Source organism: Protopterus annectens, chromosome 14.part0 (genome assembly GCF_019279795.1).
Source record: "Protopterus annectens isolate FY-2018-M chromosome 14.part0, PAN1.0, whole genome shotgun sequence".
In the NCBI taxonomy this organism is placed as follows: Eukaryota; Metazoa; Chordata; order Ceratodontiformes; family Protopteridae; genus Protopterus; species Protopterus annectens.
The window spans coordinates 864,329,927-864,346,460 of NC_056748.1; the positions used below are offsets into that span (position 1 = coordinate 864,329,927).

Here is a 16,534-nt window from a genome sequence, read left to right on the forward strand (position 1 = left end):
ACCTGTAACCTTGAGAGACAATATTCAGAATCCATTTGTCTTGGGTTATTGTTTGCCAGTTTTGAGAAAAAAGTGTAAGTTTTCCCCCCAAGGGGGCTTCCAAAAAGGAAGTGCTTGGCGTACGAAGGGGAAAGTCATTGTGACTGTTTCCTGTAAGGTTGAGTCTTGTCCTCACCTCCTTTTGGGGTTGAGGTGCCCCACTGCCTGTCTGTTTGAGCCTTGGGGTTGATATCTGCCTCTTGGACGTCTGTATCTACCTCTCTGTGGCCTGTCTGCACTGGAAAGGACCAATTTTTTCTAGGCCAATTTCTGCTAAATCGAGGTGGCTGTACCTGTAAGAAATCCTTGACTGTTGCATAGATTTAGCTTTATCCTCCATTTTCATTAACACCTCTTCTGCCTTAACATCAAACACAGTATCATGCTGTAAAACAGCATCCAATAATTTTGCCTTAACATGATCAGGTAAACTCTGTTCTTTTAAACAAGCATGCCTTTGAATCACTGAACCTGTAACTGCGGCCCTACAAGAGGCCTCTAGAGAATCAAAACCACATTGCAGAGTATGTTTTCCCACTTGTTCAACTGCATGCAACAAATCCTGCATTTCTTTACAATCAGGAGCTTCTGAGCTTGCAAGCATTTTCTGTTTTAATTGAGCCATTAAATATTGTTGGTACTTAAACATGTGAAACTGGCAATTTAAAGCTCTTACTGCTACAGTTGCAGAAGTGTATACTTTCTTCCCCCATCTATCCAAAGCTCTGGAATCTCTGTCAGAGGGCACTGGATTTTTTGCAATGGAAGCCTTAACCCCTTTTGGACCCTGGGAAATAGTTTCTGGATCAGCAGAAGGGTTTTTATAAAGAAATTTGTGAAAGTCAGGGACTCTGTAGTACCTATCTGGCTTGGCTGGTGCAGGGGGTAAAGAATCAGGAGATAAGCTGGATTCAGAGAACACATCATCCACAATATCTAGCACAGGCGGAATAGCCAGTGGCCTATGCTGAGGCAGTAAAAGGAAATCTGAGCCTTTTCTTAGATTCTGAGTATTCCTGACTTTCCCAGTGGAAATGCTCCCTCATGGTATGTAAAGTTTCCCCAAAATAATAATCCTCAGGAGGAGAGGCTGAAGGGATAGATTCTTCAGCATCAGAGTCCTCATAAGGAGGTATAGAGTACCCCTGGTCAGAAGAGGAATCAGAGGAAATGGAAACCTGATCAGAGGAATCAGTCTGTATCCTGCCTAGGCCTTTTCTCAAGAGGGGGATGGGAACCCCTGATTAGAGTAATGAGGTATTCGGCCATTTTAAGCATCTGTGTCTTAGGCATGGTGGTTTGTCCAGGAGAATGCTGTACTTGTTTCTTTGTCTTTAGTGGTACTTTTGTCTTGGCTGGGCAAGTTGTGAAGGTCTGAAAACACCCTCAGAAGCTGATGCCGGCTCCGGACCCATCTGAGGGATTTAGTTTCCGTAGGCCCAATACCTTGAGTTTCCAGACACCTAGTTGTCTCCAAGTGGGAGTCAGAGGCGGCCTGTGGCTCTGAGGTAGTGGGTGTCAGGGGCTGCGATAGCACCTCACTGAGAACCAGCGACTGGCCTAGAAGAGGTTTCGTCGTCAGTCTTGGACCTCGGATGTCTGTCTTTATCCTTGTCCTTGCGTTTCTTCGGTAATGCGGTCGTTGGTTGATCCGACGGCATAGTACAGTTGAACCTTCGGCCAAAGCAGTGCAAAGCAAAATCAAAATGCCTTTTTATAGTATGCTTGTTAAATCTAACACAAAACCGACAACTAGTGACGTCGTGATCAGGGCCTAGGCATGGAATACAGTAAGAGTGGAAGTCCTTATGAGGTATTTGCTTTCCACAAGAAATACAATTATTAACTTTTTCTGACATCGGTCTGAGGCAAGAAAAAAGTTTCCCCAATAGGGTACTTAGCTTTATTGAAGACTTCGGATCTGAAATTCGACTTCGAAAATCTCAGGAGTCGGCCGACCGGCACTTGCGAACTGCTTCTGCTTCGGGCACCGCATGGCAAGAAAGACAGAAGAAAATGGCGTCGGATGCATCTTGTATACCCCTGGCGCCCTGACGTCAGGGAAGAAGAGACAGCAACCAACGCCAGAATAAGACTTTGGAACTCTGGCCAACTGCGGGACCGCCTGATGGCAGGATAACCCAAGTGTGATGACTGCAGCAGTGGAATACAATGAACATTCCTGCCTTTTTACTGATTAAAACAATATGCTTGACTTTAAAATGATAAATAGTTATCTGAAGACCCTGCAACTGTTCCCCATCTTTTCTAGTTTCAAGTAAAACATACTTTTACTTACTTATGATGAAAGTTACAACTAACACAGTCTGGCAAACAATGTTCTCATGGCAAAGGAATACTCTGCCACCATCAACACAACAAAGGAAGGATTCATCCCTGCAAAACCATCGAAAGAAAGCTAAATGGCCACCTGTGAAACAATATGCTGACTTTCTACTTGCCTCTCAACTATTTAAACTCATCAAGAATGACACTTTCTCTCCACTAGCTTACAGACTATTCAGAGATTCACCACTATACAACCTTGGACATCTTAACCATTCATGTCCTCTCCTCCAAACCCCCAAGCTAAGCTTTGCTACAAAGAGCATGGTTTATCCGTCCTTGGTCTCAAACTTTTGGGAATGTCTTCCTTCTTTTCATAAAGATCATTCCTCTTCCCCCATGTTCCATTCACAAATAAATAACGTATTTCAAGACTCTAGGAAAATTCAACTGCTATCTCTCCAGTCACATAACTTAAGTTCTTCATTCTCTTCTGTTTACGTACATTGCGCTATTTTTGACTGGGTTCCTTTAGCATAACAGCTCTAATGCCACTCTACATTTCAAGCATGTATATACTGTGTTTTTTTCAGTCACTCTGTATATAATGTAATTTATTTACTGCCTTTATACCCTCAAGTCAACCATGACATTCACTTTGTATATAATATATGCATCTATTGCATTTTGTCATTCTCTCTGTATAAAATGTCATACATCTTTGTGTTTTCCCTGTGTTAAGACTAACGGGTCCCAGTGGGATAAGTGCTCTAACCCAGTTAAATTCAAAATAAAAATAAATAATTGCATAACCACACCTTGAATGAGCAATTACACTAAAAAATTTCAAATAACTTAAGTAAATATCAAATGAAGCCTGCTGCTGAGGCAGGGGGTACTCGATACATAATACCATGAAATACAAATGTCATAAAAATATTACTGCACCAAACCTACTAGTGGAACAGCAAATGTTATAAATAGATCCTGTTAACATATTATTGCTCAAGACTGTCAAATTCGCAATGGATAATATCTGGAAAAGTAAACAATGTCTACTCTTGAGATGGACATTATTCAATGCATGGAATGCTGGGAAATACAAAACACCATAAGCACAGCCTCTTACCAAACCACGCCTGCTGGTCTCCTTGTACTTCTATTGCCAATCCGAAATCTGCAAGCTTAACCGCCGCCCCTTTACATTTGCTAGCCAATAAGAGATTTTCAGGCTGTTTAGAATCAAATGAGAGAAAAAATATAGTATTACTCTAAACTGTAACAGAAATTAAAACTGCATACCAAAGATGCACTGTGTAATATTTCTAACTAACAATGGAACTTGTCCAAGTTGTGGAAACTGCAAGTAAATTGACATTACTAAATGCATTCAGCTTACTGCATAAATCCAGTTAAATGGTTAAATATTCAAATGTTTCTCCTTTCATAAACACAAAGAAACCTACGTTAATGCTACATATTCAGTAATATAACAACTTGGACATCAAGAAATAATTGAGTGGTTTTGCTGCAGTCTTAGGTAGATATATCACTTTTTTCATCAGAAAAATGCCTGAAATAATTATACACAAAGACAATTCAAGCTTCTCTACAAAGTTAAAACAAAGAGTTATTAGACTCCATCAAATGTATATCATAATTTCCCTGACAGAGCAGCAGAAATTACATGCAATGCCCAACAATGCCACTTTCCAAACAAGTACTAATAATCTAACAATAATGTAGAACACAGCTCTAAAAGAACTGGGAAAAGACAGAGAAAATGTACAACTCTTGAAGAAAACCCCCCAAACAGCAGTTAAACAAAAACACTTCTACTGATTCAGATGGCACCAACCAAACGTAGGTAAACCAGCCTTTCATTCTTTTGGGAAAAAAAGTAGTACATGGAAAAGTAAAGTCAACAGGGTGGAGGCACAGGAAAAATGGCATGGCTCAGAAAGTAAATGCTCACTAATGGTATCTTGGATTCCTCAGTAAGGGATAATTAGAAAAATAGCATAACATCTCAGGGTAACAGTTGCTTTATGAGGAACAAAATGTTTAATAAGAGTCAACATAACAAAAGGCATGGTTTCCATCTAAAAACTTTCAACTGTGTGACCAGTGGGATCATTACTTTATCGTACATTGTACCCTGGCAAGTGCAAAGGAAGGCAATCTTGAAGTCTCTCAGCATTTTTTTCCAGCTAGCTCAAAATATGCTTTCTCAAGAGTCATGGATAATGCCAAAACAAATAAAGAGATAAAGGCCATAACTCAGGTACAGTTTTAAATATTGGTACTGTAAAGAGTGTTGCTCGAGTAATATGAATTGAACTAAATATGCATTTTCTAAAGGACTGGAACTGGGAAGTATTTATCAATAATGTCTGGTAGTATCTGCATAATACAACTACAAGTATTCTATTACAAAATTGATTTAAGATGGACAGAGCAAAAACACAATCCAAAATCTGGAACAGCTGAGCAGTACATTTCCCCATGAATTATCAACATTGTGTGATGTAGTATACAGACTTTCATGGGTATACAAAGGAGCCAGAAGAAATGCATATTATTTTTGGCAAGTGTGAAAAAATAACTTTAAAAGAGATGCGATTAAGGGGTAAAAAGGCAGCCTAAAGTTTTAGCAAAGACTCCCAATGAAAGGTCTATTGTTGCTGTGACAATCTATAACATATTTACTTGTTACTTATTGTTAATGGTTTTTAAATGAGTGGGTGAAAAACTGATGCAAAATGGATCCTCTAATCTACGAGCCAAAAAGAAGGCAAATAAAGAATTAAGATCAACTAGTTAATAAGCAATACTGCCTATGTAATACACAATGGAAAGAGAGCAGTGTTACTATATGAAGCATAAATGAGCAATCTTGCATTGCAAGCAACAATAAGCACAAATCTTAGAATTAGAAACTGCCTAGAGCATTCCTCAAATCATACAAAGACATTAATTAACTGAAGAGACTGAACAGCCCAGCAGTTGATAAGAATTTCTGTATAAATAGGAATCCCTGAAGACGTAAAGAGACTAGCCATACAAGTGATACGGCCTGTTACCACATACAATACACATGAACAGACAGACTAATACATTTGATTATAGTTATGTACTCAATATATCACAAACTTTATAGTCACATTTCAGAGTTTCCAAGTTAAAGTTCAAATCATGTGCCTGTTGCCATTTATGATGTCAAAAACTACTTTAACTTTACTGCCTACCTCCCAAATAACAATCCATTAGTCTTTTTAAAGATGCACTACTTTGTCCTAAAATAACTGTGGGTAGAGTTGCTGAAAAGTCTAATATTATGTTATGCTGTAGCAAACAATTCCTTTTTGTTGACAATGATACGCAAGTTAAGAGATGATTTCTGGATGTCTTGTATGCGAAGTGAGAGCTGTCATGCAAATGTTCAGACTCAGACATTAAAAACCAAATGCACTATGGAGGCAAAAAAAGAAGTTATGTACCTACCATAACATTCCATGTTAGTTGTCTTCATCTCACCTTCTTCTTGCTGGGTGGGATCGGAGATGATCCGTGGCTCCAACTCAGCCATCTTCTATAGCTCGAGAGCTGTTTACTGGCTCGAGGCTACCCCTTATCCCATGATGTCTAGCGCTAGCTACCCAGATCTCGTTTGTAATAGCTAACCCCAGACTCACAGGGAAACAACCTGCCCAAGTACAGGTTGAGCATACCTATCATACTCTCAAAGACAGTAGAGGAAACAACCAGAGAATACTCAGCCAGTGAAACCAAAACTCCTCTCAATCCAAAAGGACAGGGGGACGGAGGGTGGGATGCAAGAAGAAGGCGATATGAAGACAACTAACATGGAACATTATGGTAGGTACATAACTTCTTTATGTTAAGTTGTCTATCTCGCCTTCGTTCTTGCTGGTTGGGACAGCGTCCCTAGCACCTACAATCCTGGGTGGCTCATTGGAACAGACTCTTCAGAACAGTGGAACCAAAGTCAGCTCTGCTCCTGGAGGACATATCCAGTTTGTAATGAGAAATAAAAGTATGAGGATTTGCCCACGTGGCAGCTGCACAAATAGAATCCATGGGCAACCTAGATTGGAAGGCTACAGAGGTGGCCAAAGCCCTAGTAGAATGACCTTTCGGTTTGATAGGCAAGTCTTTCTCAATTGATAAATGAAGGTAATAATGTGAGACAACCACCTGGATAAGGTCACTTTGGAAACTGGGAGACCCTGTTTACCTAGAGCATAGGAAAGGAAAAGTTGGTCCGACTTCCTTGTATCCTTGGTCCTATGCAAGTAAAAACACAATTGTCTATGAACATCCAATTGGTGTAATTTGTATTCTGCTTTGTTGGTGTGGTTAGGGAAAAACACAGGAAGGTCTATAGATTGGTTCAAATTATTTTCTGAGCACACTTTTGGAAGGAAAGATGGATTAGTCCTCAGAGCAACCCTATCCTTATGAAAAATCAAGTATGGAGGACGAACACATAGTGCCTGAAGTTCAGAGACGCGTCTGGCTGATGTAATAGCTACCAGAAAGAGTGTTTTCCAATATATGAATTTAATTGAGCAGGACGCTGCAGGTTCAAAGGGGGGGCACAATTAAAGAGATTAGTACCAAATTAAGGTCCCATGGAGGAGGGGGATCTCTCACTTGAGGTCTAAGGAGAGAAAAGTCCCTCTTAGAAAGGCTTTACAGAGCTTATGAGACATAATGTTTGAATTAGACAAGCCAAGATGAAAGTTAGAAATGGCTGCCAATTGAACCCTGATTGTAGCAGAAGCAGACCCAGAATGAGAGAGTTGTGCTAGGAACTCCAAAATTTTGTGGACTGGGGCTGAAAATGGATCTATGTTCCTAGCCTCTGCCCAACAAGAAAAACTTTTCCATTTACTAGCATAAGTTTTTCTAGTCGTGGACTTGTGAGAGGACAAAATAATCTCGCGCACAGCCGGGAAATGCTGGGAAGCCTGGCTAGGGTTGGAATTGGAGCAACCAAGCTGTGAACTGGAGTGTTTGAAGGGATTGATGCAACCCGCCTGATTGATGAGTCAGCAGGTCTGGAATGGGATCCAGAGTCCATGGCTGCTTGAGAAGGTAATGAGGCAGGAACTGAAACCATATCTGTCGAGGCCAGTAGGGGGCAATGAGGATCATTTTGCAACCCAACGATATAGCGTTCTGTATGAGCTTCAGTATCAGGGGAAACGGAGGGAAGGCATAAAGGAGTCCCTGAGGTCAATCGTGGACTAGAGCGTCTCTGGGAGAGTGACCTGGAAGCAGAAGAATGGAGAAGTAGTTGCTGCATTTGCTGTTGAAGGGGGTAGCAAAAAAAATCGCAGCAAGGCTGTCCCCATTTGCGGAAGATCAGATCCGCAACTACCTGATTCAGAGACCACTTGTGAGGCATGAGAATAGCTCTGCTGAGCCTGTCTGCTATGACATTGGACCTCCCAGGGATGTACGTTGCCATCAGAAATCATTCGGAGGAAATCGCCCACTGCCAGAGTCTGAGTGTTTCTCAACATAGGGGATAGGACCTGGTTCTGCCCTGCTTGTTGATGTACCACACCACTGACATGTTGTCCGTTTGAATTGCAATAGTACCAGAAGGGAGAGAGTCCTGAAGAGCTTGCAACGCTAGGAGCACGGCTCTCGTTTCTAAGACGTTTATATGCAGATGGTACTCGTGAGGCTGCTACGTGCCTTGGACTGTCCTGCCCTGATAATGCCCCCACACCCTATCAGGGAGGCGTCTGTGGTCACTGTGGCCACCGGAGGGGGCTGAATGAAGGGTATGCCCTGAGACACTAGTGGGGAGACCATCCACCAGGAAAGGTGCCTTTTGCATGCTTCTGTAATCATGATCACGTGAGACATGGGCAGCTGCTGGAAAGACCACTGTGTGAACAGAAGCCACTGAAGGATTCTCATGTGAAAGCGGGCCAGAAGGATTAGAAGAATTGCCGCTGCCATGGAACCCAGAGTTTGAAGGATGAACCTGACTTAGATCCTTTTGCTCTGTATTAGAATTTGAACTTGCTGGCAAATTGTAGACACCCTGTCTGGCGGCAGCCTTGCGGACATGTTCCTTGTGTCTAAGTCTGCTCCTATATTGGTAATAGATTGACAGGGCAACAAGGTAGATTTTTCGAAGTTTATTGTGATGCCTAGCTGGGAGCAGATTGTGATTGTGCAGTCCCTGGCTTGGAGAAGTTGATGCCTGGTAGTAGCAGTGAGGAGCCAATCGTCTAGATATGGAAACACCTGGAATCCTCAACGTCTCAGGTGAGCCGTGACCACTGCCATACATTTGGTGAACACCCTGGGGGGCCGTGGTGAGATCAAAGGGCAGAGCTCTGAACTGGTAATGACTTGCTCCCAGCCAGAAGCGAAGGAATCTCCTAGAATGCCTGTCCATTTTGATGTGGTAGTACGCATCCTGAAGATCTATGAAGCACATCCAATTGTCCTGACCCAGAAAGGGTAGAATGGACTGTAGCGTGACCATCCAAAACTTTGTTCTTTGAACAGACTTGTTTTGTCTGCTGAAATCCAGAATCAGTCTCCAGTCCCCTGTCTTTTTGGTACCAAAAAGAACCTTGAGTAAGTTCCGGATCCGTGTTGGTCGGCCAGGACTTCCTAGATGACTCTTTTCTCTAGCAGTCTTGAAACCTCTATGACTGCTTGGCCCCTCAGATTGGGTGGAACATCTGGAAGGGATTTGCTCAAAGGTAAGGGGGTTTGAGAGAAGGGAATTTTGTAACCTCCGGATATAATTGACCGTACCCATCTGTCTTGTGTTAATTTTAGCCAGGCTTTTGGGTACAGTGAAAGTCTTCCCCCAACTGCCTCCAGAGGCGGGCAGCCGGGCAACCCTTCAGGGATGCTGAAAGGGCTTCTCAGAGAAGGATTCTCTGTTGCCCTGGTTCTGCGGACCCCCTCTGCCACGAGGGCGGCATCTATTGTTATTTCCTCCTCTGCCCCTGGAGGAAAAATCTACGTGTGTCAGACGAGGCTCCCTGGGATTTTCGGAACCACAGTTTACCACTCTTCTGACCCTTGGGGTATGGTCTGGAAGGAGTGGAAAAATGGACTCCCATGGCAGAGAGAGTCTTACCTTCTTGCTCACACCTAGCCAAAGCGTCTTTCACCTGTGGTCCAAAAAGGAAGGAACCATCAAAGGGGGTGTTGGTGAATGACACTCTAAAAGGTTCCGCAAAGTTACACAGCCACATCCATGCATGCCTCCTAAGAGCCACGCCCGTGCTCGCAGCTCTACTTGCACCATCGGCTGCATAAGAGATGAGCCTCATGGAGGAGTTGACTACAGAGTTAAGGGTCGCCAGCTGGGAAGCCACTTTAGCTTGAGCCCCCTCAGCTGATGGATCTTGAAGGGTATCTCCGAGCTCTTTAAGGAGATCCCTCTGAAGCCAGGTAAAATGGCATAAGTAGTTCAGTGACCTCATAGCAAAGGTCGCTGAAGCAAACATTCACTTCCCATATCTGTCCATGGTCCTAGACTCCTTGTTAGGAGGATGGACAGACGAAGAAGTTTCTGCTAACTCCTTTTTCGTGGCTTCTGCTACCACCATGGCATCAACAGGAATACCTTTCAAAAGGAATTGCTTATCCTGGGGTGCTGTAATGAATTTACCAGGTCTCCTCGGAGTTGGTTCCACTGTATCCAGAGCTAACCAAGCCTTTCGAGCCACCACTGACATAAGTGGATCGAAAGGTGGAGAAACCCAGGAGGTGGAAGGTCGGGATCCGAACGCATCCAGGAATACAGACTCATCCTTGGTAGGGGCTAGGGGATTCCAGTTCCCCCTCTGCTTAAGCATTTTGAGGATGTCCGAAAAGGAAACCACTTCAGAGGGGGATCTTGGGGACCCTTCCGAGTCATCTAAGTCTGTATCGGAAGTGACAGACTCAGGGGAGTCAATGTGCTTCCTCTTGCACTTCTTCTTACGAGGGGGCTCCTTTGAATGGTCAGGGGAGGGCTCAGAAGAAGAGGAAACACCAAATGGGGTGCCCTGGAGTGCCGGTCCCCACGCTTGGGGCCTGGAGGAGGAGCAGAGGTTGGCACAGGCACTACAGGGGACGGAGCCGATGGGGCCGATAGTGGAGCTGACTCAGTGGCCAGCACACTCCTCATGACATCGAAGGCATCCCTGGCATGATGCAGAGAAGGCTCCGGTTCAGAGGAAATCAGAATCCTTCTCCACACCGAGGGAGACGGCTCTGAGGCTGATGTAGGAGCCAAGCTCACCTGCGCCGAAGCTCTGAGAGGGAGAACAGGGTCGGACAAGGGTCCAATGCCACTCGCCCCCTCAGAGCTGACGAGGGAGCCCGGGTGCCCAGATTCCTTGACGGACGGCACCACCAAGGGAATCGGAGCAGACGACAGAACCAAATGAGAAAGAGTTATCGGAGCCGATGATTCCACTACACGAACCCCAACGAACTCCAGCTCCGAGCTCAATGGAGTCGGAGGAGGAACATCGATAGAAGTGGATGGAGCCGACACCTGTTGAGGAGGGCTGGACAACATCTTGGCAAGTGCCTGCGACTTAAGCAACCTACTGACCACTCTCTCCACATCGTGATCCGAGAGCCTAGAGGATCGAGAGGAGTGAGATGACCTGTGACTGCGCTCGTTCTGAAGCAGGGGAGACAGAGGAGCTGAATGAATCGATTCTAAAGAGGGTGACTTCAGCCTCTTGTGACTCTGCGACAGCTCCGAAGTTTCTGATGGAGCCGACAGGGAGACAGTCTTATTGGTTCCAGCCAGAACCGAAGTAGCAGGTATAGTCTGAACCAAAGACGGCTCCACACTTGGAGCCAACGATTTGGACAATTTTAGGGATTTCACAAGCTGAGTCTTGGCCGGTGAATCCTGGGGCTTTAAAAGGCCCCTAAGAGTAAGCTTATTCTTACGCTCCTGCAGAACTCTTGGACTAAATGCATAGCAGATAGAACAAGAGTCCTGCAGGTGCACAGCGCCTAAGCAATAGACGCAAGAAGTGTGCCCATCTATCACAGACATTTTCTGACAGCATGAGCCACACTTCTTGAACCCAGACACCTTGGATTCTTTAGACATCCTGTAACCAAAAAGACAACACTGGCTAATAAGCAATATACAGTCTACAGAAAAAAAAAACACAGACAGTACAATATAATACAGACTAATTTTTTTTTTTTTTTGTTTAGGAGGCCTCTAACTTAAATGGCTGGCCTAACCAGAAAGTATAAGGAAACCTTCTAACCTAAACGGCTAACCTGACAAGAAAAGGATAAGGAGGGGGAGGGGTAGAACTCTCTAATTAAAATGAGTTCTAAGAGGGGAGGGAGGACTACAAAAAATACTCAACTACCACAATTATAAAACTAAAAATTAGAATACCCTACCAAGAAAAAAAGACTATTTCACAGAAAAAAGTTATATAATAAAGTCAATACAATCCTGAGCCAGAAAAATGACACCTCACAGCTGAAGTGGCAAACGAGATCTGGGTAGCTAGCACTAGGCATCATGGGATAAGGGGTAGCCTCGAGCCAGTAAACAGCTCTCGAGCTATAGAAGATGGCCGAGTTGGAGCCAAAGATCGGCTCCGATCCCAACCAGCAAGAAGGAAGGCGAGATAGACTTAACATCCTATGTTATCAAGGTATGCAAAGCAAACACTAGAGAGAGTCTAGTAAATTTTCATACTCAATTTATTATTGTTTATGTTGAATTCTGCACTCTTTATAGCAGTATTTATGAAGTCACAACATTTTAAATTGCAGCATTATTTTACATCCATCCATAACCCTTTTTTCCCACTTTTGCAAATGGGGTTGGTGTGTCACTTCAACAGAGACAATCAAATGGAGGCTAAAGCCAAGCTTTATGCCAGCAGGTGGTTAGTCCTTATTTTACATATATTATTAAAAAGGAAACAAATTTAACAAGCTTCTACTGTTATCCTTACTCTCTAATACATATACAATTTATAACAATATTCATTCACTACAACATTACATAAACTGCTCAGTTCTTACCTTTCACTAAACCTCACTCTTCCTCCCAGACATCATTATGAATGTAGTCTTCCCAGAAATTCCATTTATTTCCAGGAAATGTGCTAGATTCTTTTTCTGAAGATCTCCACTGATTTTGTTTGAACCAAATGGTATTATTACACATTTAATAACACTAAAATAGTTATTTCTGGAGATCAGGTTTTCAGACATTACTAAAATATTTTTATCATCCGTTACTATTGCAAACACTACTTCAGAGCCATCAGTGTGGTCTGCTACTCAAAACTGAACTTTGATTTCTACAATAAAAATACCAGAACAGTGTTTTCAGGACAGATTTTTGATGAATACTAATTTTTTTGCCAGTTTAACCTGCTATTTCTTCTACACAACCTTATATATACCCAGTTAACTATTTTTCTATTTGTTAACTTTTTTCCACACTTTTTAGATGCCAGTGTATAACATCATGTGAATGTTTTTTGTTATATCTAGGTATACTGTATGAATGATTTAATTATTCTTTCTACTATTTGCATAAGTTAGACTTAGAGGTCAACATCTAGCTGGGTTAAAATTCTTGTTTGCACTTATAAATAGTGATGATTAATACCTATTTACAAATGTCGATGCTACCATTCAGAAATTATTTATGATGTGGCTTTACTGTACTGTGACTAAATGAAAATTCTTTTAGGATGTTATTTAGTTTCACAGAGGCTGTAGATTTTTTTACAGCACTCTATTAAAATGTTCTTTTGTAATTACTGTGGTCTTTAAATTTGCAATTTTTGTGAACAAACTATGTAGCGTGATCTGAATGATCAGCGAATACTTCAAGTGCTTCATAGTTTAGTACTAAGCTAACTGCCCTTGCGAGCCATTTTAAGCCTAGCCAATTATCCTTTGAGAGACTTGAACCCTGCACTTTGTGTTTGTAAGGCAAACACCTTAGCCATTAAGCCACCCTCCCTCCCCTCAGCTTCAGTTACTTTAACACTGTTTGATCCATATTTGCTAGCATATTACATATATCTCTGTTTGTATTTAACCTCTTATTACATGTGTCAATGTTGTTTGAATAATTTTTGTTAGCATACTACATGTGTCTGTGGTTGGTTGGTTGAACCATTTTTGTTAGCTTATTACATATGTCTGTACTTGTTTTACCCATTTTTATTACCATACTACATATGTCTGTTTTTCTGAATCATTTTTGTTAGCATACTACATGTCTGTGGTTGTTTGTTTGAACCATTTTTGTTAGCATACTACATGTCTGTGGTTGTTTGAACCATTTTTGTTAGCATATTATGGGTACACTTTGGAATTTCGAAATTTCACAATCCCCGACGTTCTAAATACCGATGCTCACAACCTTGGAATTGTGAAATCTTGAAACCTGTAAGTGGAGATTGCCATGCAGTGCAGAACGGGAACATTAACATTCTCTTCACTGCAGTGCGATCTCAGAGTTAGTATATTTAAGTTGCAGGGGGTGTGGAGGGTGCAGGGGCTTGCCCCCTGCAAACGTCTTCTTTATGTATTCTTGATTTTGTTTATTTATTTATTTTTTGTTACTTCGAGATTTCACTATCTTGATGTTCTGAGCATCTGTATTTGGAACGTCGGGATTGTGAAATTTCGAAATTCCATAGTAGACCCCATATTACATAGGTCTGTGCTTGTTTTAATCATTTTTATTAGCATACTACATATGTCTGTTTGTTTGAACCATTTTTGTTACCATGCTACATATGTTTGTGTTTGTTTTTAACCTCTTACTACAGCTGTTAAAACATTTGTACAATATCTCTGCAATGTGATTAAAACTGTAAACAGAGTACTATTATTAACTCCCTCAGGTCATTCGTATCCATCAAGAGGAGCTTGCCAGAAACAATATTTGATGTACCAACCAAGTCATTCAGTTTAACACCAAGAAAAATAGTATATTTGCCTTTGGAAAACAAGCCATTCATACAGATTGCCAGATAAAAGAAACCAACTTATAACTTGGCAGAGTCATTATAGATGTAGGCCCTTTTATTAAGAACAAACTATCCTATAGTAATATCTTGGTTTGGAAAGCCTTCGACCACGCCCAGTTAATTATCAAAGATACATATTCCTCTTATGATAATCCCCCTCTATTCTTCCCTTGTTAGGACAATCATAGAACACAACGAAGCATTTGGAGTTGCTCTCCTAACACCTTGCCTAAGTATAAACAATACATTTTGTAGAACAAAACACTAAATGCCTAATTGATAATTTCTGTGTAGCCTTTAGCTTTTTCTATTTGATTTGGCCTGCACTGATGAAAAATGCCAGGGTTTGCTATTGGATATTTTATATATATACTTCATTAAAGCAGACATTTTTGATGATTTTTAATAAAAACAGTCAAACTTCTGTCTGATCTTAGATTGCTGTGAGCTATGTACCGAAAATCTATGCACTTCTTGGTTTCTGGCCTCCTATTGTGATCATTGTGTTACATTCCACAATGTAAAATCATAAAAAACAGTAATTCCATGGTTCTAGCATGATTAATTTGCCTGCCACATTTCAGTTGTAACGTACTGGATTCCCTTGTAGAAACTCACAGCGGTTTCAGATTGTTACTGAAAAAAATCACTTTGGCTCTGTCTATATATTAAGGAATTTGAGTCAGCAAGTTTTTCTGATTTTTTAATTGTCTTAAAGTCTTTTTTCATTATCTAAACTAGGTCATAGTCCGATTGTTTTTCTTCTTATACCAATATACCGCTCTACCACATACATCAGTTTTTAGTGCAGCCAATATAATTCACTTATGCCTTCTTCACCATTTCCCATAAAAATACTTAACTTTGCTTTACAAAACAAGTCTTGAATTCTTCTTGTTTAATTAAATAAGTTGGGATTCTAGATATTACCGCTAGTCTCTTAAAATTACTTGACATGCTGAAATGTAAGGCATTGTGGTCTAAAATAGAACATGGATTTATTTTAAAATTAAATCATCATATATGCGGTGTCTTCATAGGCAAATATTTCATCCATTCTAGATTTGTGCTGAATGTTTAGTAATAGTGTGTGAATTTAAGAGAAGCATTGTCGTTTAATCTGAAAACATCTCAACTTAAACAATTCTATTTTGATTGCTTTTGCAAAGCCTATAATTCTGGTTTCTCTAATTGTGCTACATTTTGTTTCATCAAATCTACACTTAAAATCCCCTGACATAATGAGACAACTTTTCATGCAGTTAGGAATAAATTCCAAGTGCCCTTTTTAGCAACTTTGGCACCCACACCTGTAAACCAATATAAATTTACTAATGACTCCCCTTCCTTTTGTTTTCATAATTAGACTGAGTCAATACTTTCTATTGGGAATTTTTTAATTTTTATCTATCCATTAGATTTATATGCATTTCTTGCAAATATATCACTTTTGCTTTATTGCTATTAATATATTTCAGTCTCCTTCCTCTTCTGATACTACTATTCAAGACATTCACATTCTGTCACATGAAGTTTACATCCATGTGTTATTTTTAAATTTAAGAATGTTTTTCATTTTAAAGAACAATGAACAATGTTGTCATAAAACTTTCGGTTCCTCAGTTCACCTATCCATATCAATGTTTTAATTATGTATGCATGTACACTATATGTTATACATATATTTCCCATTCTCTGGAATTTGCATGAAAAACATTAAACTATAAGTGACAACACAATGGTGTGTGTGTGTGTGTGTGTGTGTGTATATATATATATATATATATATATATATATATACACACATATACATGCACACACACACACACATATATATATAAATATATATATATATATATATATATATATATATATATATATAGGGGACGGGGTGTCATATCCACAGTGACTATGCCAATCATCTGGAGCAAAGGTTTACACTGTTGGGTGGCTAGCCCTGCCTCAGTAGTTCTTGCGCACCACCACACACACACACACACACACACACACACACACACACACACACACACACACACACCCCTATGGCCAATTTAAGTGTGTCATTCCACATACTGCATGCCTTTGGAATGTGGGAGGAAACAGGAAATGTATTTGGACACAGGGAGGGCATGTAGACTCTACACAGAAGGTAGCCCAGCTGA

At 41.0% G+C, this 16,534-nt stretch overlaps 1 protein-coding gene across 19 annotated transcripts in view; it reads right to left on the reverse strand.

The window, feature by feature from the left end:
• The window catches only part of LOC122789306 (calcium/calmodulin-dependent protein kinase type II subunit gamma), a 2,351,533-nt gene that overhangs the window by 689,118 nt on the left and 1,645,881 nt on the right, over positions 1–16,534 (reverse strand). For all 19 annotated transcript variants that reach the window (XM_044056632.1, XM_044056627.1, XM_044056637.1 and 16 more), the window contains exon 7: positions 3,455–3,557. In XM_044056632.1, the coding sequence (XP_043912567.1) occupies positions 3,455–3,557 (103 nt within the window). The remainder of the gene's footprint in view (positions 1–3,454; positions 3,558–16,534) is intronic.